The sequence below is a fragment of the Mangifera indica genome, chromosome 19 (assembly GCF_011075055.1).
Source record: "Mangifera indica cultivar Alphonso chromosome 19, CATAS_Mindica_2.1, whole genome shotgun sequence".
Classification (NCBI taxonomy): Eukaryota; Viridiplantae; Streptophyta; class Magnoliopsida; order Sapindales; family Anacardiaceae; genus Mangifera; species Mangifera indica.
Genome location: NC_058155.1, coordinates 9,373,780 through 9,397,848, shown reverse-complemented (window position 1 = coordinate 9,397,848; position 24,069 = coordinate 9,373,780). Strand labels below are relative to the sequence as shown.

At 33.4% G+C, this 24,069-nt stretch overlaps 3 protein-coding genes and 1 long non-coding RNA gene across 6 annotated transcripts; 3 read left to right on the top strand and 1 right to left on the bottom strand.

The window, feature by feature from the left end:
- Positions 1–796: 796 nt before the first annotated feature.
- On the top strand, positions 797–7,988 carry LOC123202606 (queuine tRNA-ribosyltransferase catalytic subunit 1-like). Of its 2 annotated transcripts, none has more exons than XM_044618564.1 (16): positions 797–964; positions 1,065–1,122; positions 1,591–1,684; positions 1,958–2,136; positions 2,690–2,740; positions 3,219–3,275; positions 4,556–4,676; positions 5,139–5,205; positions 5,331–5,372; positions 5,816–5,921; positions 6,017–6,127; positions 6,530–6,601; positions 6,695–6,796; positions 6,882–6,928; positions 7,068–7,095; positions 7,658–7,988. In XM_044618564.1, exons 2-16 carry the CDS (start codon positions 1,105–1,107, stop codon positions 7,757–7,759), a joined length of 1,197 nt encoding a protein of 398 aa, XP_044474499.1. In that variant the 5' UTR covers positions 797–964; positions 1,065–1,104; the 3' UTR covers positions 7,760–7,988. The 2 variants fall into 2 exon arrangements, 1 of the variants encoding a protein (XP_044474499.1); XR_006499020.1 differs by having other exon boundaries at positions 6,530–6,596; positions 7,658–7,721.
- A 788-nt stretch (positions 7,989–8,776) lies between these two features.
- On the bottom strand, positions 8,777–10,411 carry LOC123202607. Its single transcript, XR_006499021.1, has 2 exons — positions 10,012–10,411; positions 8,777–9,255 (listed from the first exon to the last, which is right to left on the bottom strand). It is a non-coding gene; the product is annotated as an uncharacterized LOC123202607 (long non-coding RNA).
- A 3,885-nt stretch (positions 10,412–14,296) lies between these two features.
- On the top strand, positions 14,297–15,620 carry LOC123202794 (homeobox-leucine zipper protein ATHB-6-like). Of its 2 annotated transcripts, none has more exons than XM_044618925.1 (3): positions 14,297–14,553; positions 14,673–15,052; positions 15,123–15,620. In XM_044618925.1, the coding sequence occupies exons 1-3, from the start codon at positions 14,493–14,495 to the stop codon at positions 15,480–15,482; spliced, it is 801 nt and encodes a 266-aa protein (XP_044474860.1). In that variant the 5' UTR covers positions 14,297–14,492; the 3' UTR covers positions 15,483–15,620. The 2 variants fall into 2 exon arrangements, with proteins under 2 accessions (XP_044474860.1, XP_044474862.1); XM_044618927.1 differs by having other exon boundaries at positions 14,299–14,553; positions 14,679–15,052.
- Positions 15,621–23,285: 7,665 nt separating this feature from the next.
- LOC123203585 lies at positions 23,286–24,069 on the top strand. Its single transcript, XM_044620018.1, has one exon. It carries the CDS (start codon positions 23,296–23,298, stop codon positions 23,881–23,883), a length of 588 nt encoding a protein of 195 aa, XP_044475953.1. The 5' UTR covers positions 23,286–23,295; the 3' UTR covers positions 23,884–24,069.

Below are 24,069 nucleotides of genomic sequence, written 5' to 3'. Positions count from 1 at the left end.
TACACCTAAGTTTTAAAACCTATCAAATTTATATCATTTTCTCTCATAATTTATAAAACTAAAAGTTTTTCCCTATAATTAAACTTTAAAAAACTTACGTTCTCCCTTATTTTTAGGTTTTATCTCTAATCAACAATTTTCTCAAACCAACTTAGAGTCTTCTCAAATCTGATCAAAGATTTTTTTTGATGAAGGAAGACTCTCCTTTGTCATCCAATTTGAGAAGAAGCGACAAAAGATAATGCTTTGTCATGTCATTCAAACAAAGCATTGTCCTTTATTGTTAGGTCTAGATAATGTTTTGTTTTTCTTCGTAATGATGGGTGGTTGTCCTTTATGGTTGAATATAGAAAATGGGCAAAAAACATTAGTCGTCAATTAAAAAAGTGGTGGTCGAAGAAAGTAAATAAACTTTAGTGATGAAATCTAAACTTTTCAAATTTTGAGAATGAAGGTAAAGAGATAGTTTTTAAAATGTAAGAGGAAAAATTATATAAATTTGTAAGGTTTAAAAGTAAAATGATAAGTTTATCTTTATCTTTAAATAAAAATTTTAATAGCAATTAGCCCATAAATAAATATTTGAGTTTTTTTATCTGTTGTAAGTATGTTGTTAAAATTAGAGTAAAATTTAAATAGGAAATAGCTCTTTTGTCTTTAATTTTAAATATTAATCATACTGTGCAATTTCAAACAAGTGACAACCGACAAGTCGGTTTAAGGTCGGACTACAGCAGAAGCACTGGACCGGGCTTGACCTATATGTACGAAGCCCATGTTAAGTTTGCTTATTCAAAAGCGCGGATTGGAAAGAACAAAAAGACCGCGTGCCGGCGCCCTTACCTACACAACGCACTGCCCCGCCTCCCAAGGATGCCAAGACTTGGTGTCTGCATATTCTTTTCCTATTTGCAGCTTTTGCATCTCTCAAATATCCTAAGCACACTCCTTTCTCTGCTTTTCTGTATGTTCTATAACCTCTGTTTGCATTTTTTTAAATATTTTTTGGTTTGGTTATTAATCACTGACACCGTAACTTTGTGCGCTATCATATTTATTGATAGGATTTATGCTCTTGAGCAATAGTGGAAACATAACTGTGTAATGGCTCTTCGTTTTGAGGTAGACCGTGAATTTTTGCTGTTCATTATTATTTTTTTATTTTTACTTGTTTCGTACGCATATGCAAAAACCGTGTAGTTGATATTAAGAACGTTTGTGTGGAATATGACATTGTTGGGAGGAAGCAAACATACTTGCATTTTCCGAATGTAAGTTGTTCTTGGTTTCTATGCTTCATTTCTTTGCATTATCTTGTTTTAATTTCACTCTCGTGCTATTTTTGAATGTTAGCTTGGTCGTATGACAAAGCTAGGGGAGGATATCAGATTTTCAAATTTTAACGCAACATCATCAAAGCTTGTTTCTGTTTTTCTATATAGATAATATAAATAAGCCTATAAACATTGTTGATGATTATAATTTTTTATTTTTTGTATTGACCTTCTTTTTTCACAATTTGAATTGTGGCCGATTGAGTTTAATTGTTTGCCTTTTGGTGCTGATTTGGATTTTTTTTTTCCATTTTAGGTTCTGGGAAGGTTTAATCGTGCCCGCGCGGCTCAATTGACTCTCCCTCACTATGCTTGTCAAACACCTCTGTTTATGCCTGTGGGGACACAAGGTTAGAGTTATAAATTTAGCATATATCATCCATTTGTTGAGAATACTGTTCTTGGAATTTTATCAGTTAGTATTTTAGTTTGGTAAAAAGAAGAAAAGGATATGTTAGAACTTAAGATAGAAAATAAATTTGTTTGGAAAAAATAGAATGTTTAGAAGTAAATTCTTTCTCGTTGCTTTCATTTAAATTGGCTTTCATTTACATACTGTAAAAAAGTATGAACTAAGCACACAGACTTATTATATCATATGTATTTGGTCCTTCTGGTCACAGGGACAATAAAAGGTTTGACATCTAATCAGCTTGAGGATATTGGCTGTCAAATAATTCTTGGGAATACATATCATTTGGCACTTCGACCTACCTCTGAGCTTATTGATGAATTGGGTGGTCTTCACAAGTTCATGAACTGGCCCAGAGCGTTGCTTACTGACTCTGGTGGCTTTCAGATGGTTATCTTAATATTTTAAATACTGTTGTATCATTCTTTAATTTATTAATTGTATGCTTCTTGTTTATCCTGATATCTGCCTCAGAATGAAGTTGCTTGTATTTAATATATATATATACCTTGGCATTAGACCATAGCGAGTCAGTACGGGTGGAATTCACCCTTCCTATAGGTTTGTACTTTGCTACTTACCAGGTTTATAAGTTTCTGATTTGCAATTCCCAAGGTCTACTATATTTATCATCTGCATACCAATTGTATGTAAACTAAGCTTTTTCCCCTAATTTATGTATCATATTCTGTCATTATCTATTTTTCCTTCAAATGAGGAGTCTAGCTTTTCATTGTCATAGTCGCTAGTTATTTTCAAATGATATTCCCAATAACATTATGTCTTATAAGTCTACATGAAGATTTTCTCAGTAGAGATTATCATGATACCCATGAATCTCTTATTGCTGTTAGGAGGTTGCACTCCTGAATTTTTGTGCTGCAGAAAATGTTCAGGTTTTAATGATATGTGTGTTTGACACTTATATTGCTTATATTCTCAGGTTTCTCTTCTGCATTTAGCTGACATCACTGAAGAGGGTGTAACATTTCAGGTAATTGTTCATTTTTGGTTTATGGAATGATCTGAAAAGTTTATGAAATGTGGTTGGTGAAGTCTAATAAATTATCTATGAGGGTTAGTATTCTTTTCATTTAATTTCTGATTTTTTATATGGGGCATCTAGAAGAAAATTGGAATGCTAAGCCTGATTTAGTTGTATATATAGGTAATCCAGAATAGTTTTATGTTGATCTCTCTTCTTTTTCTTAACACACAAGAGCATCTTCCACTTGGATTTTAAATTACCATGCATATTCAACTTGATTCCTTTTTTAACATCACTTTCTATTTTTAGTTGATTAGATTTGCATCCTAGGTAGTCCAGGATGCTTTCATGTGTATGTTCAATTACTTTGCCAATTTTTTTATTGATGCTTTTCCTCTTTAACTTATTCTGTACTATGCTTTTTGAAGAGTTGGTTTGAGTTGCTAATTCATGTTTCAAAATGGTACTTTCTTTCTTAATTCAGTCGCCGATTGATGGAAAGCCAATGCTCTTAACACCTGAGGAATCAATTCAAATTCAAGTAGGTGCACTTTTTTACGCGGTTTTGCTATTATGTGACTTTTTTAATATACATCTGAAATTTCTGTTGTACTTGGCACCTTTACAATGGATGAGAGTTTCTATTCCTTTACACACTAAACAATGACCAAAAAAAGAATGAATAATCAACAATTTCCTTTGGTCTAGTGTTTGAGAGGCCAAAATCTCTCCCTAATTTCTCTAGCTATTTGAGAGGCCAGATTCTCTCCACTTCCATTGGTTTTCAAGAGGATAACTCTCACCTTCAACCAATCAAAGGCTACTGATAGGTACCTGCACTCAACTATATTGTAACTCTGCAATCTTCATCCAAAAGTAATCCACACACAACAACCCTGCAACTCATCAATTCTCAACCAAGGCAATTCCAACAGGTAACAGTGAATAGGAATTGGTAAAACAATGCAATTTGTAATTATTTAAGCTATGTTTACAATGTAATAGAAAACAAAGAAAGAAATCAGAACAGTCCACTATTTGGCATTTGAGAGGCCAACACTCTCCTTCCAATCATTCTTTTTTTAAATTTGCTTTAATTCCATACACTCCTATCCAACCTTTATTTCTCTTTGTAACTTCCAACCCTGTCAAATCATGCCATGTTCATTATCATCTCCCTATGGTTCCACCCTACTTTTTGTGTGAGTGACACTTGTGCTTCCCAAATTACTGCCCTGTGGCCACCAATTTTCCTTCTCACAGGATAGGTATACATGAGCCCTGACAACTACCCAAACAAAACCCAATTTTTCCTTGCCTCTTTCCAAAATTCCTCTCTTATTCTTGCCCATAACTGCCCTCCCCTCTTATTCTTGCCTGTAATTGCCTTCATAATTGTCCACTTCCCACCTAAATCTCCATTATGATACCATTAATATATGCGCTCCTCCAGATCTAATTGCTTAATTTGAAGTATTATTTTATCATCCATTAATTAAATATCATTTACCAAGTTCAGCCATTTTAGAGTTGTATCAATTTGTTGCTTGTCATCTATGTTCATTCTTAGATATACAACTTGCCATCTCAGTGGAACAATGGTTCATGTGTTATAAGTCTTCTTTGAACAAAACTATTAGTGCTCTCTTCTTTTGTTCTTAGATTTTTCTTCCAATCTTTTGTTGTATGCCATTGAGTGAATTTGAAATGAGGTGCAACTGTTGTTCTCATGCGACAAATATTTCAAAAGGTTTCATGCAGTCAATTTTTTTCTTCCTAAGTGTTTATTGCATGTCTTCTCTTCTCCTTATGATCATGCAGAACAAAATTGGAGCAGATATAATTATGGCTCTTGATGATGTAGTAAAAACAACCATTACTGGTCCACGAATTGAGGAAGCCATGTATCGCACCATTCGCTGGATTGACAGATGTATTGCTGGTATTTGTATAGCACATAATGTCACTCATTTTTTTACAAATAGAACAAAAATACAAATAACGAAGTTGTAAACTTACAAGAATTGTAGTAGATCCTACTTTTTGATCATGCAGTGTACCTTTTGCATCACCCGCAACTGGTCCAGTCTTTTTGATTGAGAATAGATCTTGGTCTTAGGAGCTTAGGCTTTCTGTACTGGATTGAGTTAGGTGACTAGTATATTGAATTCATACTGAAGCTTGATGCCATCTATCGATTCATGTTCTGTCTTCTATCATTTATTTATCAATTAACTATATTTATAATGACTTACCAAAGAAAAACTATATCTATATGCATATACTCTGTTGAATAAGTTGGTTAGTGCGGTGAATTAAAAATTCCAGTTTTTTCTCTCTCTATTGGCAACTATTAATGTTTCGATGGAGTTGCTGAACTTTTTCTGCATTTACATGTGGACAGCTCACAAGAGACCACATGAACAGAACTTATTTGGTATTGTACAAGGTGGTTTAGATCCTGTGCTAAGGTGAGTCTCACTGAAGTGGTGTCTTGCTGCTGTTGATTTACTATGCAATGCATACTTCTTTCATTTTATTAGTAGGTACCTCCTGTTACTAATACTTGTTTGTCACCACAACTGTTTCTAATTAGGGATATATGTGTTAAAGGCTTGGTGGATCGGAATTTACCAGGGTATGTGTACTTTCCTTCAATGGATACCATTGAGGTCCAAGGTCAGAAATGATTGACTATGGACTTTTCTTATTCTGCCTTCTCTTTTTAAGACAAGAAAAATAAACTCCATTGAGTGCTTCTTCAAATAATTTTATGCTCTTTGGGCAGTGGGAAAGAATTAAACAGTACACAACCAAGGATGTAATATGATTTGCCAGTGTGCATGATATAGAAATTCGCAACTTAAATCTACTCTAGTTTTTTGCTTTCTTGTTGAAATTATAATTGTTCTTTGTTTAGTCTCAGGTTAACTTTCTATTAAGTTCTTAGTTTCCAGTTCAAATTTAATTTTAATGTGGTCTCAAAATATATTCATTACTTCATTTTGGCATTGGCTTGACATTGTAGCCTTGTGTTTCTTTGATCAAGGAGTTGATTGACCAGCTTTACTTCTGTGGCAGCTATGCTATTGGTGGTCTTGCAGGCGGTGAAGAAAAGGATTCCTTTTGGCGTGTGGTTGCCCAATGTACTGCTGCATTGCCTGAGAATAAACCACGATATGTAATGGTAGAATACTTTATCATTTTAACCTTCATTCAAACAATCTTGGAAATCTCACTTGATTTACCCATATAATCATACTTTTGTATGTGATATTTCAGGGAGTTGGTTATCCACTGGATATTGTAGTTTGCAGTGCTTTGGGTGCTGACATGTACGACTGTGTCTATCCTACTCGCACTGCTCGTTTTGGCACTGCCCTCGTACCTGAGGTGAAGGATTCTTCTTTGATATCCGTTAACACATGTAAACTGGCCTTCCTTTACTGTGGGGGACATTAAATTCTTAACCTTGTCCCAGTCATGATGACTATTTTGTTTACTTTGAATTTATATACAAATGGTGTTCTTCAGCAGTCATTTCCATCATTTGGTATTCTTGAGAACACAGCTACAGTGCAACCAGTTACTTCTTAATATTTTATGCAGTACTGTGAATCATGTGCTATCCAATTGGTCTTATAGTTTTTCACTCAGCAATAATAATCTTGGTTTTGATATTAGTCAACTTACCTTAAATCTCATTTTTTTTTTAAATAAAAAAATTCCAATTTTGAAACTCTGGTGTTTTACAGTTCCCATATTTTGAAGCTCAGTACTAAATTTTATTAACAGGGAGTTCTAAAACTCAAACACCAAGCAATGGCTGATGACACTAGGCCCATTGATCCTACATGTGCTTGTATGGTATGCTCATAACTTGGTTTTCATTTATTTGAGATATTAATATATGATTGCTGTTAAGGTCTTTATGCCTTAACTCTATTTCTACCATTGTAGGTATGCAAAAACTATACAAGGGCTTACATTCATTGTCTTGTTACAAAAGACGCTATGGGGTCTCAGCTTTTGTCATATCACAATTTGTATTACATGATGCAGGTACAAACAGTAAGATCTATATGAATTATTCTCCTAACCGTTTCTGTTGCTTACAATTAAAAAATTATTTCTGTCACAAATGCAGCTTAGCAGAAATCTACACTCATCAATTATTGAGGGAAAGTTTCCAGAGTAAGTTTGCATACAGCTTTTTTAGCTTTTCCCCTTCCCAGCCCAGGGCTGGTTCAGTCAATATGTTATAAATAATTCCGGACTTCCACCCATGGTCAAAGCAATTATTTTAATGTTATTGTTCCTATTTCATTTGCAGGTTTGTGTGCAATTTTCTGCTGAAATTGGTAAATTTTATGATTTCATGTTAAGTTGCTATATTCTATCCTGCTTTTGTCATATAACTGAACTTGAAAGTCATGTCTTCTGGAGCAAACATATAATGCCAGTCCTCACTAACTGGAGCTTGTTAAATTGCATATATTCTCCAACATTCCCTTACCTGTTCCTGTAACTTGATGTGTTTGTGAACAATGTTAAAATATACAGTAAAATTATATATACTTAGTTTTGAATACTCAAATAATGTGTCACCATATAATTATGTGATTTTGAATTAAAAATAAAATAATATTCAATCACAAAATGTCACTGATTACCTATTTAGATACTAAAATTAGATACACATAACATTGTCCTAAATCATGGCATATTTAATTGTGGAAGCTGTGGCCCTGGCCCCTGGGTCTTGGATTGAATGTAAAAATGGTGTGGTGGGGTTGTGTCAGTGATAGGTCTAAGGGTTGGTTCACACCTAACATAAGAAGACAAGTTATTGAGTTCTCACATGGTTGACGATAACGAAACTACAAAACTGTTGAACCTTGTGATGTGTTTTTTGTCCTGTAGTTTCCTAAAGGAGACGTCCCTAAGTGGGTCTGCAACGCCATGGAGGTTGCTGGAATCGATATCTCTTCCTGCTGTGCTCCATTTCCTTCATCCCAGGATTAGATTACAAATATTTACACAAGCTCATACGCCCGGATTCAAAGAATATAGCATTACAGGAAATCTCATTTACAGGTAACATCACTGTAGCTTAAGTTTTGTAGTCAATATGCTAACTTAATTGGGAATTAAATCCCATTTCAAAATCTCATGTTTGAATTTCTTTACTCATTGTTTCCCACGTTTCCTTCATTGATTGGTTACAATTCTAAGAAAATCTTGCTTTCAGATATCTTCGTGCTATATATGTATATTTTTTACATCGATTCCCTTTCATAATTCTAAACATAAAATCCTTTTTTCCGTCATTATCACTTGAAAAGGAAGAATAGACGTAAAAACAATGTATTGATTGATCCAATTCGATTGTTCCTCTACTTCAACTTGTACATGATAACCCTACATAACTGGGTCCACAGTGGCTTCACCAAGACTCACTATATATGATGACGTTTTTTTGGCAGCATTAGAATTGATTCACAAAAATCTTGATAGAATGGTGGTCTTGATCTAACCTTACTGTAGGATTAAGATACCAAGAAACAGTCCAGGAAACTATATGTTGCCCCACTTCTTCCCAATTATTGACTCTAGTCTCCGGGGGATGTTGGTCATTGACTCTGTCTTGCATCAGGGATGAGTTCTCATAATAAAAAATTAGAACCCTGATTCCAGCAAAACCTAAGCAGTAGAAGAAAAGGACATACTAAAATACATAAAAGAGGTAATCAGAATTTCCCTTAGGAATTGATTGAGAGAAAAGAAGCCGAGATGATATAAAACAAAGTTAGTGACATGTGGTAACCCTGATTGGCAATTTACACTGTTTATATGGATTTTTTTTGTTTAATTTAGCACAATCTAAGCCAAGTAGACTAAAATGTAAGGAAAGCATCTCAACTTCAAGAACAGTCTTGATTGGTAATCGGAAGAAAATGATGCACCGGCACAGAGACAAACATGAATTAATGGTTTCACAAATAGTAGGACAAAGAAATCAGCCATGGTGATTAAACAATGTCCAAGGCAACCTTATGCCTCATCAGTTGCTTCTAGTTATCCATAATGAATTAACATAAATCCAATACTCATTTCTAAGATGTACAATATAGTGATGAATAAATTAAACCTATTTTCTGAAGTTCCTAATTATTCATTTTTGCTCATTTAAAGTCTGATTGAACTTGCCCAAATCTGGAATAGAAACATGAAGCAAATTGCCCATCTCCAGCTAAATGTAAACAGTTGTATCACCCATAATTGTGCCGAAAGACACCAGGGATCCATGCAATTCACTCTAGAATCCAGATCGTACAAAGTGCTAGTGAATAGTGAAAATTTCTAATCCCCTTCTACCACTTAATGCAATAGAAAATCCATCACAAAGCCACCAGATATTGCCTTGAAGAACTCATACAAATGATGCTCTAAAACTGAACGATTCGAAGAATATCGATCTGCAATAAGTCTACTCAGAGCCAACACAAAGTCTCCCGAAACTAATTATCAGAAAACCAAGGAAAGAAATAGTATGTGCATAAGATTAGAGAACCCAAAACATTTAATTATATGAACGTTAATGAAATAAATGCAAAATCAATTAGCCAATGATCACATAACATAGGCCTTGTAATATCATAACGCATTTGAACTATAACATTATATTTTTTTAATTGTTTTGTAAAATATAATATGAAACATTCTTACAAATGGCAAAACAAAAAAGAGAGAGAGAACCACACTTGTGAATAGGATTGAATTTGAACAAAATTTGTTTGAGTTTTAGGGTATTCAACTCATTAGCGTAAAATTTTTGATATTAATATGTATTAAAACAACGTTATTTTATTAACGAATTAAACTAAAAGCTCAAACTCGACTCTTTTAAAATGACCGAAATTTGAGCTCCTTTGAAACAAGCTTAACAAACCCAAACCCGGTTCTATATAAATTGAGTTAAGCTCGAATTCTATTAGACTCAAATCCAACCCATGCTGTGAACACTAAAATATAACCAAAATCCAACAGCCCATGGACAACTAATGTTCTAAAAACATTATCTGGCCTCCCATTATTCATATAATGTGAAAGTGAAAACACTAGAAATCGAAGAGCAAAACAAAGAAGAAAAGCCTAAATAATTGAAAAAATGAAAGACATAAAATCTTGATGGTTGACCTCAAATTTTCAAGACAACGTTCGATATTTCAAGACGTAGAGACATTAGAGATAGACAGAAAAAGCGGAAACCGCACCTTTGAGAAAACTAGAGAGACGAACGAGAGAGTGTTTTAGGTCTCGACAGTTCAACGGCATCTTCGTCGTCGCATAAATGGAGTCGCTAGGAAGAATTAAGGAAGATAAACAGAGGAGTAAAGGAGATTTTAGAGCGTGAAGAAGAGCGAAAATATTTTCGCTCCATGCTCAATCAATTTTTTAACCAAAAAAAAAAAAAATTAAGGCAGATTTCAGAGTGAAAAAAAGAAAAAGAAAACTAAAAAGCGAACAAGATTTGAGGGCACCAATAATTCAGGCAGAGTGCCTCCATGCCCGCACGGTCGTTCTTGTCGATTAGAAGAACAAAATGGCATCATTTTTGTAAAAGAGAAAATTAAAAAGAGAGTTTCAGTTTAGTTCAATTTCATATCCACCTAAATCCCAAACCAAATTACAAACTGTTTTCCTAATTTTTCTTAATCCATGTTAAATTATTTTACGATCCAAACTACGTTAAATTATACGCAGACAGAGAGAAATATTAAAATTTCAAACGAAAACTTCTAGATTGGAATTTCTGTCTCAACAGTAACCAAACTTTTGAAACATGTTAGTCTATTTACGTAATCCAAACCCAGAAACACGTTAATCTATCTACGTAATCCAGACCCAGAATTTCCAACTCTGGTACAAATATTTCCCTTGATTAATTGGAAGCCCTTGTAAGTCAACAAAATATTCTATTCCCTCTGCTTTCGAATCCTACCCTACGTATAGAGTTCAACAAAACTTTTGAAAATATCAAGGAAGCCCAAACACCATATCCCACCAAAACTTTGAGAAAATGCATTTACCATCCTTAAAATTTAAAAAAATCTATATTCACACCCATCCCTTAAAGTTAAACATTAATTTTTATATAATATATAATATAATTAATCACTATCACTTATACCTCTAATATTATGAACAAATTATATTTTTACATTTATATTTTTTAATCTTGTTTTCTTTTTAGTTTTTAGTTGATAAAAACCACCCAAGAAAGAGCAAAGACCGTGCATCTCAACTTGACAAAATAACAAAATCCCCACCGAGTTATAATAGTTAGTTTAGAGTTGCAGGAAAGGCGGGCGAGGGAAAATCAACCGGTTTGCTCTGTTCTTTAGTATTTCCAACTTGTGTCATTATTTTGGTGACATCCCATCGTTATATTTTTTGTTACTAGCACTAGTCTTCTATTCTGGCATCTTCTGGGGGGTTTTCTGCGCCAACCTCCAACTTTCGACACTGTTTTGATTTTATTGAAACACTATCCTTGTTTAAATCGTCGTTCTCTTATTTCTTACACCTTTGTTTACTATTATCATCTTTGATTACTTAAATTTTGGAGACAAACTGTTATCTAATTTTGTTTTTTCACCAACTTTATAACAAATTTTATTGCTAAATTTATCTTATGGGTGGAAAAATATATTTTCCGGAAGTGGAAAACGTTTCATCACAAAGCGACATCTCATCAAAATTCGGGTGGGAAATGGTCGGTTAGCCATAAAAAGCGATAAAATTGTGAAAAGCATAAAGTAACCTGCCCATCCTCTAGGGTGGCCTGTTGCCCACTGACCCAATTTTCTCCCTCTTTACAAAACGTACACACATGAGCCCTGCCTAGTCCCCCACCAACCAATTCTACTTTTTCACTTTTTTCTTGCCCTTTTTTTACACACACATCTTTTTCCACAGTGTCATCCCTTTGCCGGGACTTGTATTTGTTATTATTATTATTATTTTTTTTTAAACCGGAAATTTTCCCCTTATCAATTAGGGAGATAAATCCAGATTATAATTGTCAAATTTATAATTATTATATTAAATAAATTAAAATTTATATGTATAAAAAAAGTTTGAACTCAGATTTTTTTAAAAAATTTTAATATTCTATTAATTTTATTAACTTTTTGAAGTCACATTTATTATATTTTTTTTAGTGCCCGAACAAGCAACAAAAGAAAAATAATTACCCATCATTTTCCTAATTCAATTGTGAAAGCTGTTGATTAATGTTAGAAGATAGTATGTTTGTTATCAATCAATTTCGAAACATAATAAGTTGACAGCTAAAGCCATGTGATGAAGCTACTAAAATTGACCCTGTATGATCTTTTTATGGGTTTGGAGGGTTCTATGCTGTGGACTTTGCCTTTCCTTTTAGGCTAAAATAAATGGACGTATACCTAAACAAAAGCTCCCCTCTATCTTGTTTTCATTTACTTATACAAGATTCCAAAATCAATGGGATTACCAGAACCCTTCCCATATCTCCATCAACGTCGTGTGTTGAATATACATTCAGCAGCTTTATGGGCTGTGAGAAATGTTGTTTGGTTGGAAGGTTGGCCGGCCATTCACTGTGTCACATTTTAGTTGGCTTGACACTGACTTGTTCCAAGCCTTAAATATACCCTTGGCTGTGTCCATAATGATACACCTTATGTAAATCTCACATTGGTAAAATAGAAAAAAAATATTGAATTTATGTATACCTTATACATCATTTAGGATATTAAGATAAAATTATTAGATAACATAAAACTATGATAGAATGTGTCCACAGAAAATAATATCTTATAAATAGGTCAAACGATTAGATCAGAAAGTTAAAAATTGTATAAGAGTCATTCCATGTGGATAAACATCAGTGAAGATTATGAGTCTCGTAAATGGAGTAAATGTGATAATTCTATGCAAATTTCTCATCCTCAGTTTGAGAGATTGTAAGATAAATCTCAGTGAAGACATTGAGTTTCGTAAAAAGGGTGAATGTGACACCCTTAAAAAAATCTCATATTGACAAAACAAATTTAAAAGAAAATGTTACATCCTGTAAGGGAATGAATATGATATCTTTAGACAAATCTCATATCAATAAATAAACCTCAATGAAGACATTGAATTTCATAAGGGGATGAATATGACATCTCCAAAAAAACTCATATCGATAAAATAAAAAAATATGTAGATTATGGGTTTGTACATAGATGGCTTATAGATGCCTATTAAACCAAAATGTTAACGCGTAATTTACTACCACATCAAAAGGTCGGTGCTAAAATGCTATAACCATTTCCATCTTCTAATCATTATCTTCTTCTTTTTAAACAAATAATTGAACACTTCTTATAACCAAGCTCAATTTCAAGATCCAATACATTATGTTACCTGATTCTAGTTCTGTCATCCCTGGAAATATCTTAACTGAGTGGGCAAATGATCCGTTTCAGAACTTAATGCACGGTTATGTTTTTAGCTTTCATCTTCTTGCAACTCAGAGCCAATAACAAATGATAAAAACAGCATAGTATTCCTCACATGCCACAATTGAGATTCAGACGTCATGGGGCCTTTCCTTGACTATCGATGAACAAAAACACTACAGAAAAAGAAAAGGGAGGAAGAAAAAAACATGTCTGAACAGAAGAAAATTTCAGAAATTTGCCAATCAGAAAGTTTCTCTATATTTCTAAAGTAGGGTTTGCTTTAGAATCGACGACATTAATAAATATGTACTTTCTTTTTTTCTTGTGGGATTTCGTGTGATGTTTTATCTCTATTATCCAATTGAAAAAACGCAGCAGAATGTCTCTTTCAAAGTGTTTTCTTTCTCATTTTTACGAGAAAATTCTGAGTTTGCGCGTTCATGAAGCCTTTAATTATTTTATTTGTGCAAGAAAACCAGATTCATCTCCCAATTATTATGTGATGATTGTTTTGCGTACAGACTGCAGGATTCTTGTGCTCTAAGTTTTCCAACAAATCCCTCTAGTTCATTGCATATTTAGATAAAGTTAAAATTATAAAGGAAAGGAGTGTTTTTTTTTTTTAATTTTAAAAAATCACCCATAAAATTATTGATTAAGTAATGAATTTCATAATTATTATAACACATAAATCAAAATTTTAATTTTATAATATTATCTTAAAAAATTTAATAACCTATTCTTTTATATATATAATATTTTTCTTTATTATTTAAACTAATTATTTCAATTAAAAAGAATTTTTTTAATTAACCAAAATAATTTATTCAAATTAATTAAATAAACAAACCTTAAAATATAATAACTAAATTTATAAACAAAAACTTAAATTCAAATTTCCTCTTTTAAGAATTTTATTATTCCTACTTTACTTGGTACTGTATTGTGACTGGTCACCGTATGCACAAAACTCGAGACATTCAGCAGACCAACATATTGTCATTTAAAAAAAAAAAAAAAATCACTTTTTTGACACTTCACTTGCCATCGCTTGAGCTGAGCGCGTATATAACTGCTCATGAGCTCATACTGAAGCAAAGCAAGCATTTGGTGTGGCTTTGGAGCTTTGCAGAGAAGCTCAACTGATCAGCTGAATCTTTCAAAGCATCTCCATTTTGGTCATCCTCTTGTTTATAGATTGAGTTAGGAGCATGAACCCCTGCTTGAGACATAAAAGGTCTCTCAGTTTCTTGCTTTGAATTATGAAGCGTTTCAGCTCTACGGATTCTTTGGATGCCCTCATCTCCATCTGTCGTTCTAAAGGTAAAATTATTCAACCTCTTCTCGGCAATCAAATGGAGAATCAAATTAAATTTTTTTTAAGCACCCTTTCACTTCTGTTGTTTATATATCTGATGTTAATAACTGTAACATACACTTAGCTGCAGAGAAAAACAGTCCTAAGAGCAAGCAATTTTACAGTAGTGAGTTTCAGAAAATGATGGATAGTTTAGAAGAAGAAGACTACAAAGAGGAAGCGAGCCAAGTTACAGAAAAGAAACGAAGATTAACTTCGGATCAAGTTAGGGCCTTGGAGAAGAATTTTGAGGTTGAAAACAAGCTAGAGCCAGACAAAAAGGTCAAATTAGCTGAGGAATTAGGCCTGCAACCGCGACAGATTGCCGTCTGGTTTCAAAACCGCCGTGCTCGTTTGAAAACTAAGGAATTGGAGAGAGAATATTGTCTTCTCAAAGCCAATTATGATTCTTTGAAGATTGATTATAACAATCTTGAACGGGAAAACGAATCATTAGCAACTAAGGTAATATCACTCTTCTTCAATAAATTTTCTGTTTGTTAAAAATTCGTAACATTTGGTGTTTGATTTGCAGGTAAGAGAGTTAAAGGCCAAGCTTTGCAAAGAAAATGAGGAGAGCAGTGACGTTGTTAAAGAAGATGCCCCTGTTTCAGAACAGAGTAAAAACAATGAATTATGTGACAATGTTAATGCCCAGCTACTAATATCTCCAGCTTCTTCATCCTCTCTTCAATTCACTGGCTCTTCTTCATCTTCGCATTCCTCTATGAATTGGGTTCAGTTATCTGACTCCAGAAAAATGGCGGACAATGTCTTTCAACAGCCTTATTTTGTGAAAATAGAAGAGCAGAGCTTGTTTAATTCAGATGATTCCTGCAATTTCTTCTCAGTGGATCAACCTCCTTCTCTGCAGTGGTACTTCACTGGGCAGTAAAACCAGTGAAGATGCAAAGTTTAAGTCTTTGAAGAAAAATAAAACAGTTTCAAATTTTGTAATCTGGGCTTTCTAGTTCATCAGTAAAGTGTATAAATCCTTATAAACCAACATGAAATAAGTTGGTAACTTCCATAACTCATCTGAAAATTGTCCCAATTCTATGAGCTTTTTTAACTTCAAATTATGCCTGGCACTGTTTTGACTTAATAATCTCAAAAGGGTTTCCATCTTAATTAACATACCTGAATATAAACAGTTGAAATTTGGCATGAAAAATGTGATTGGCGAAAGCTGTTTTCCATTGAATTCACTGTCTTTCTGTTGTATTTCTGATGGGCACCTATGAAGAATCAACCCATGTGGTTGCTACAAAGAAAATCCTGACTCCAACCCAAATTGAATAGCAAGTTCATAGTTGGCCAAAAGAATTGTCGTGACTGTCAATAAGCAAGTTATATCAGTGGTACCACCAGACACAATCACTCTCTTTAAAGAAACAGAGTCCCTTGGTACCACTTCCTGCATTACTTTTCACTGATTATTATCTCAACGATTAATGATTTCACTTGTATGAACCGATTCTACTACACATACTGTTGAAAAGTTGCAGAACAAAAAAGAATTGATCCAAAAGTAAAGTGGGTGCCTTTTTTTTTTCAATAATACTATGTACATAATTTTAGCTTTAATTTTTAATTATTTAATTATATAATAATACATAATCAGATGATTGGTCATGCATCTGTATAACATCATCAAGTTTCACATCTAAATCATCTTGTTTTTAAATTATTGAATGTCATTTTTCTCCTTTTATAACAAGAAATTCTATCTGAATTGGTCCATTCCTTCTAAATTGAATATCCACAAAGCCCCAGGTCATTTTTTCCATGGGAAAAACACTATTTCCCACCCATTTTTTACCCCATTCTCAAACTTATACTCACGACAGATCAAAAATCACTTTTCCCACCAATGACAAAACTGTCATCCATTTTTTCAGTTAGGGACGGGGTAAAATTGTTATTTTAATTATAAACCTCAAAACTTTAAAATTTCTTCATTTTCCCCCTTCAGGTTTTAAAAACTAACACCTCAATTCATCCTCAAAGTTTGAAAAGTTTAGATTTCACTCTTAGGATTTGCTTCCTTCTCTGGCCACCACCGACAGCCGATGCATTCCACCGATCTTTCATGTCCGACTACAAAGGACAACGAAAGATGACCCTTTGTCGCCCAGATCTAGACGACGAAGTCATCTCTTCATCGCACCACTGTCGTCGCACGAGGAGAAGGAGGAGGCCGGTGACGATGTCAGAAGATGAAGTTGAAGAACGGGGTGAAACTGCTATTTTTAAAAGTTATGGGGGGCGATTGCGTTTTAAAAAATATGAAAATCCTAGGTTTTGGGGTGAAAATATTACTTTTTAAAATTTAAAAACTTTAGATAAAGGTGAAATATTAATTTCTAAAACTTATCGGGAGTGAAAAGTAATAAATTTTATAATTTTTAATATAAACGATAAAATAATTATTTTATCCATCTCTTTAACAAAAAAAATGGACAATAGTTTTGTTATGAGTGAGAAAAGTGATTTTTGATCCGTCATAGTATAAGTTTAAGTTTGAGAGAAAAAATGGGTGGGAAATAGTGCTTTTCCCTTTTTTTTTTTTTCCATATAGTAGAAATAGAATGGAAGCTAGTTGGCGTGGGGGCTGAGGGACAATGAGATGTGAAGCGGGCAGGAGTCTCTTTCCACTTAATGGGGCTTGGGTGTGAAAGAGACAATGGGGCTTGGGTGTGAAAGAGACAGGGGCTGGGTGAGAAAGAGACAGGGCAAAAAGCTGCCGAGACTCACAGCTCGCTAGCTCCTTTTCCAAAGTCTTGCCATTGTCAGAATTGTGGCACCCACTTGTCATCCATCTTTGACTCTCATTGCCCCTACGGGAATCTAGCTACGGCCCCTCTTCATGACGTTGTTTGCCTGCAATCCTTACCAAGTCCCCTCCAACAATTTTTTCTTTACGCACTAGGGCTCTCCCAACGTCACCTCACGTTTCGGTCTTTATACATGCGTATCCTTATTATACGTGAACTTGAAACCCTTATACGTAAATTTGGCACTTCTACCTTCAAGTTCCTGAACCTTTTTCGGGTGAATTGATGTGCGGGAATAAGTGGGGATTTATCTGGCACACAAATTGAAAGCAGCCCAAATCAAATGATACGAGCCATAGATTGATAGCAAACCAGCAAGGCTCGTATAGTGAGTACACATATCATATGGTTCAGATTTGAACACGTGAATCTGGCACGGCCTGTTATTATAGTGGACTGTGTCAAGTCTGTGGATTTACCCGTAAGGCTTACGGGTCAATCTTACTATTTATGTATAATTTAAAAAATTATAATATAAATAATAAATTATTCATTTATTATAATATAAAAATATCAATATTTATAAAATATAAAAATTTTAGAATTAAAAAAAATTTGAATTCTTTATATTAATCTTACATGCATGAGACTTTTTAACTTTTATTTGAATGATTTTATTCTTCTAATAATAGAATTATAAAAATATAAATATAAAAATGTCTTGCATATAAAATAATATAATTACTCATTATAATATAATTACTCATTGTTTCCACTATTATAAATAAAAGTTAAACAAAGTAGAAAATTCAATCAAATTCAAATTTTAGATTTCACATTAAAGAAATGGATTATTAGAACTTAACTTATCTATTATAAATAAATTTGTTTTATTTTTAATCATAATTTACTTTTCTTCACATATCTTCTTTTATTAGAAGACATAATCTAAAAAATTATTTAATAAATATTTATTTTTTAATTAAAATTAATAGACACCCCAGTAAAGGTTTGCAAGCTCACCTAAAACTATTGTGACTCAACATGAGTTTATATATATAGAGAGTTATGTTGTGGTATTATATATATTTTTTTTGATCGGTTTGATCGTGGTATGGGCCTTAGACTTAGCTCATTAATATCTCTAATTGTATGAAAAAGATAAAAAAAACTTTAAAAAAATGAAAGAGTGTTTGAAATTGTCATAAGAGAAGTAGATAAGGGTTGGCGATGCACTCTAATTAGATGTGGAATGGTGATAAGTTGGTTCATCAATCAACTTGAGGTATAGATTAATGTGGATTGCATTGGTGCCCTAAGCCCAGGCTGACAATATGCTTATGGAGATGCGTCGTTGCAATGCTTCAGCACCTACAAACTTCCTATTCGACTTGTCTTGAAACACAGACCAAAAAGTCTCGTATCCGTGAGAGTCATCAAGCTAACTGATGGGATTTCTCACAGTGTACCACTAATTGACCTTGATCTTCTATAAAAAAATTCAAGCATAAATACAACTAATGAGATCCAAAAGAAATTAAACTATGTCTGAGCAAAGCAAAGCAAGTTGTGGATAATGTATGCAACTTGCGAGGACGATTAGTCAAGAGACAAAGACCTATGTCAGATTCAGGTTCATCTAAATTCTATCAACAAGTTGGATAATTTTGCTTACTCGGATTTGAACTTATCTTAAGGGAGATTAAGATTGATTAATAATTAGATATTTTTATAAGGATCCTTTTGTTGTTTATTGGGTTTGGACTAATCAAATTCAATTTTCGTTGTTCACGAAAGCGCCTTTCCTTCTTTATTGTTTGAAGAGAGATGTGACTTCACCAGAAAATTATGGAAGATTAACAGGATGCTGTTCCTCACCTAGCAACATTGATTTTTTTTTTCCCAAGTAATCAACATCAATGTCTAATTCACTTATTTCTCCGAGATAATTGCATTTTAAGAAACAGATTAATCACTGTGATAGAATCCCAAAGGTTGTACCTTATTCCTAATTTATATTACTTAATGCTAAATTTATATATTTTTAGTATATAATTTAAATATATATTTTTATTAGGTTTTTCTTGTAGAGTACGGGTTTTTCTGGTCCAAGTGTATCTTGTCTTTACTATAAATTTTTTTCATTTTTTTCCTTGGTTAACAATAATTGTAGTTTTTCCGATAGTTGCGGGTTCTTTAATTTTCTTCCTCCCCCGTAGAGAAAATCAGTTACTCCTAATGGGTTGAAAATCATATCAATAGGTACTCCATCTTGCAAATAAGGCATATCCTATCGAGACAAAAATTTTGAAATAATACCTTTATTTCCATGTCTTCTAGCTACTTTATCACCTACTTTGATAAATATTATTTTATCTTTAATTTAAAATCATTTAATAATATTATGATATATCATTTATATATTCAAATTGTACATTAAAACTATGTATGCATAATTTTATTGATTTATCTGACATATTCTATACAGGCGTTTCAGCATTGGATCATGATCCAACAATGCTTGCTTCAATTTTTTTTTTTTTTAAGCCCACAAAATTTATAATGTTTAGACTAAATAAATAAAAGTATTGTTGGTTGCCTGGTTAGACCTGGGCAAAAAAGCTTGGGCTGAGGACTGAGCTTAGACTGGATTGGGCCTAAGGAAGAGTAAGCCCAAGTCAAGCTGGGTCAAAGAAAGTGGTCCTAGGCCCAAATCTTTCCCTTAGAGCCTAGGTTCGATGGTATAGTGATTGGTCCTAGGGATCAGGCCCGAATGTTTTTAAGTGAAAAAATTTTAAAAAAACATAATCTTAGGTCGATAAAGAAATGGGAAAATTCATAGCAATTATGAATTTTGTTACTTCATTGCCTCTAATTTGCGTATTGTAATGTTATGTTGAGAGAGTTGAAGATTGTGGATTAAATTTAAGTTGAGTTTGAGTTTGAGTTTGCATACTCGTTGAACCTTATTGGATGGATTTGATATGCTTCTTCTCTAGGTGGCATTTCATCATAGATATACCGTTCTTGGGGTTGATAGAGATACTTCAAATTTTGCATATACCACATGTTTTTTTCACTATTTCCAGCCTTCAAAGGTCGTTTCAAATTAAATAAATGTTGTCCTACCTTTAAAAATTGCCTTTTATTCCCTATTTTTGTCAAGCCACCACTCATGTTTTTGGTCTGATGCAATTCTAGCCATGTTTAGAATTGCAATATCTGGAATTTCAAATTGAGAGAATGAAAATTGATCAAAAATATTCATTTCATGGGTCATTAGAGAAAGAAAAACATAACGATCATCAACATCGGATTGGGAAGAAGATACTTACAACTCCAAAATTTCGAGAATTCATTATAAATTTTAGTTAAAAAATAAAATACTGTTTTAAGATTGCTATATTTAAATAAATACAAATACAAATAAAATAATCATGAAATAAGATAATACTTATGAATTAAGAGAAGATTGACAAATTCTAAAGTTTGAGAGTTTGGAGTAAGAGTTGAAGTGATATAAAAATGTTTGGTGAATAATGCGAGAGTTTTGGGGGTATTTGTGATCGTGGGGTGCGTGTGGAGAGTGCAAAAGTTTTTTGCACTTTCCCCCCAACTAACAACCAAGACAACGACGGTCAACTGAGTGTTATTCAATGGTCATTGTAGGAATAAAAACATGAACTTGAACCACGGTCCACGGGGGGTATTATATAGTAATTTTCAATTTTTTAATTATTTTTTAATAATTAAGCTCGATTCTTAAGATCGAGTGTAGACCCTCCCCCCTTGGCCCGGCCTGGCAGGAGCTTGCCCCTCCTTGGGCCCTGGAGACCAGGTTTTTTCGCCTGGGCTCCACGGTTCATGCCTCACGCATTAAATTTGCCAGAAATTTTGAAAGGTAATTTTAATGTGTCGGCACATGGCAAGGACACAAGATATTTACTTGTTTTGATGTATATTATATACAATAACTCAATTCTGAATTAGGTATGAAATCTTTGTGAACGCCCATACAGGGGTTTTGACTTCTGATGATATGAAACACTTGGGATTTTCCTCTCTTGAGACCCCTGAAAAGATTTAGCCTGTGATTATTCTAGCCCAACAGTCAAAATAGGAAAAGTACAATTTTTTTTTTTGTGCCATAGGTTCAACTTCTAGACTTCATTGGCTATCTTTGCTTCCAACATAAGATTTGAGCTCTCATGTTAGCTAGCTATTGGAGATGGTGAAGTTTTCAAGCTTCTCTTCTTGTTTCAGATACATGACCAGTATAAACTATTTCTCTTATGGGCTAAGGCATTAAAGAGGCCATGCCGATGATTCAATCCCAATCAGCTTCTTTTTCTCTTGTGGGGATGGGATGGAAGGCCATCATCTCATTGATATCAAAAGCTGGGCAAATAATAATGAAGTGGTCGGCTATGTGTGGATAAAGAAAGATCTAAGATTTGGGCAATTGAGAGTGAGGCAGAGCCCTGGTTACAGATGGAGATGATGGGGGTTTGTCGCAGGCACATGGAAAAGAATGCGAGTGTGATGATCAAGTTTCCTGCGTTTAACCCACAATGGGAAGTCAAGTGATAAAAAAAAAGATTTTAATTTAAATATATAAATAATATTTTAAATTAAAATTATTAATTTATTTGACATAATAATTAAGTCGATTAAATTTAAAATTTGTTTATTAGGTGTAATTAGTTCACCCTCCAAAATGTAGTAAAAATCAAATTGGGTTTGTTTTTAATCAACCTTTTTATATTCTTATATTATATATCCAACCGACCTCTGTTTTTTTAAATCTAAAATCTTTATGCAGTCTTTGCAGAGAAAACGTTGCTCCTTTCTTGTGCCATGTTACTCTTTTGAATTGGTCGACATGGATTTCTTTTCTATTGGTCCTCTTCGAATTGCAAAGCTATTTTGCTACGTAATTTTTACTTTAAAATAGATTATTCAACTACTCAGGTATCCAATTTTTCAACTATATCATATTTACTGAAATGGTCCTCAAGTTGCTCTTTTTATTATTTGTTTTCATTAGACTTTTTCTTTTTATATTTATTGACACATAAACTCATTATTTGTTTTTATTGGATTTTTTTACTTGTTATTATGCCAGGTAAATTAATATTTTATGAATCGATAGAAATCAAACTTAAATATTTATTATAAAAGTTCTAAAATTTCATCAATTTTATTAATTTTTAAAGTTATTTTCATTGGATTTTACACCATGGGTATTATTGATTTAGGTTATCAAAAAAATATTAAATTATAATATAGTCCTTCAAATTTATTCTCTCTTGGCTTGTTCCAAAGGAATAACAGAAAAGTATAAGAGATATTGTATACTGAAAAAGTGTTTGAGTCGGAGTATTCTTTCGAACTGAACTAATCAACTCAAGTCATGAAATCTGATTTTAATAACTAGTCTCAGAATTAGTATATTATTGAATAAAAAATTTAATTTTAAAATATTATTGTAAGAGATTTAAACTTTTATTCTTATTTTGGGATATCTCGCTCCTTTTATCACTCAAAACTACTTGTATGGGCAAACTCACAAACCACCATGATCTTAGCATGTTCCTGATTATTTCCAAGCTTTTGCCATGAACAGACCTCCCGTTTAATACGTTTCAAACATGCTCTTTATCAAAACGCTGTCGTTCTAAGTCTTTACAGTGTCTACGCCTGCCCTGTATTTTCCATTTGAACGTTTGATTTTCCACGCCGCCCAACCCAAAATAGAGCTCTGGTCCCGTGCTCCCCCAATCCACGCCTCACGACTTACTTAAACCATCATAGCCACAAAATCAATCTCCAAATCTGGCCCACACTATGTCAACCGTTCAATTAATCTTTCCACCCAACTTTTCAAACTTCCACACAGAAGAAAACCCGAAGAAGCTCCCATGAACTCTCATGGAAATGCACCCCTTTCTCATCTATATATACAAACACTCTTCACAACCAAGCCGAAAGAATTCCAAAATGGCTAACCTCATGAAGAAATCATCAAAGGATGTTATTGGAAAATCCAAGTCCGATACAATTCACTGCAAAAAGCACCCCAAACACAGGCAATCACCTGGGGTTTGCTCGCTTTGTTTGAAAGAAAAGCTCGCCAAGCTATCAACTTCAAGCTCATCTCGTGTTTATAGTTCTACAATGGAGTCTTATTCATCTTCTTCTTCATTGTCATCTTACTATTCGTCTTCAGAAGCTTCTTCTTGCGCTTCTCCAATGCATCGGCATCGTTTTACAGAGGGGAAGAATAATAATATTAATATTTCCTTGTCCACTTTTTTGTTGGGTAGTAAGAACGTTTTGACAAAGAGTAGATCATTGGTTGTTGTTTCAAGAACAAGAAGAAAAGAGGGTGATAACGATGATAACAAGAAGAAGAAAGGTGGGTTCCTGTCAAAGTTACTTCGGCCAAGAAGTAATAAGAAGATGGAAGCCGGTTTGGTGCATTCTAGGACTGTAAGAGAGATCGTTGTTACCAGCTGAGTAATTCATCATGGATTTATCTTGTTTTTTTTCTGTATAATTTTATCATTCATTTGGTTTTCTTGATAGATTAGAATATAGTTCTGTATTAAACTTGTACAACAAAGAAAATATAAGAGTGTGGATCGAATCAATACAATAATATAAAAGCCCGCGGAAAAAGAAGATTTATGTTTTGTGTGTGCA

What these genes read in the sequence shown, in the direction of transcription:
- LOC123202794 (XM_044618925.1), top strand. Translation starts at nt 14,493, where the DNA reads ATGAAGCGTTTCAGCTCTACGGATTCTTTGGATGCCCTCATCTCCATC. An exon ending in CTCCATCTGTCGTTCTAAAG is followed by an intron (nt 14,554 to 14,672) that starts GTAAAATTATTC and finishes ACATACACTTAG; the next exon opens with CTGCAGAGAAAAACAGTCCT. An exon ending in ACGAATCATTAGCAACTAAG is followed by an intron (nt 15,053 to 15,122) that starts GTAATATCACTC and finishes TTTGATTTGCAG; the next exon opens with GTAAGAGAGTTAAAGGCCAA.
- LOC123202606 (XM_044618564.1), top strand. An exon ending in GATTGACAGATGTATTGCTG is followed by an intron (nt 4,677 to 5,138) that starts GTATTTGTATAG and finishes ACATGTGGACAG; the next exon opens with CTCACAAGAGACCACATGAA. An exon ending in GGTTTAGATCCTGTGCTAAG is followed by an intron (nt 5,206 to 5,330) that starts GTGAGTCTCACT and finishes GTTTCTAATTAG; the next exon opens with GGATATATGTGTTAAAGGCT.
- LOC123203585 (XM_044620018.1), top strand. Translation starts at nt 23,296, where the DNA reads ATGGAAATGCACCCCTTTCTCATCTATATATACAAACACTCTTCACAA.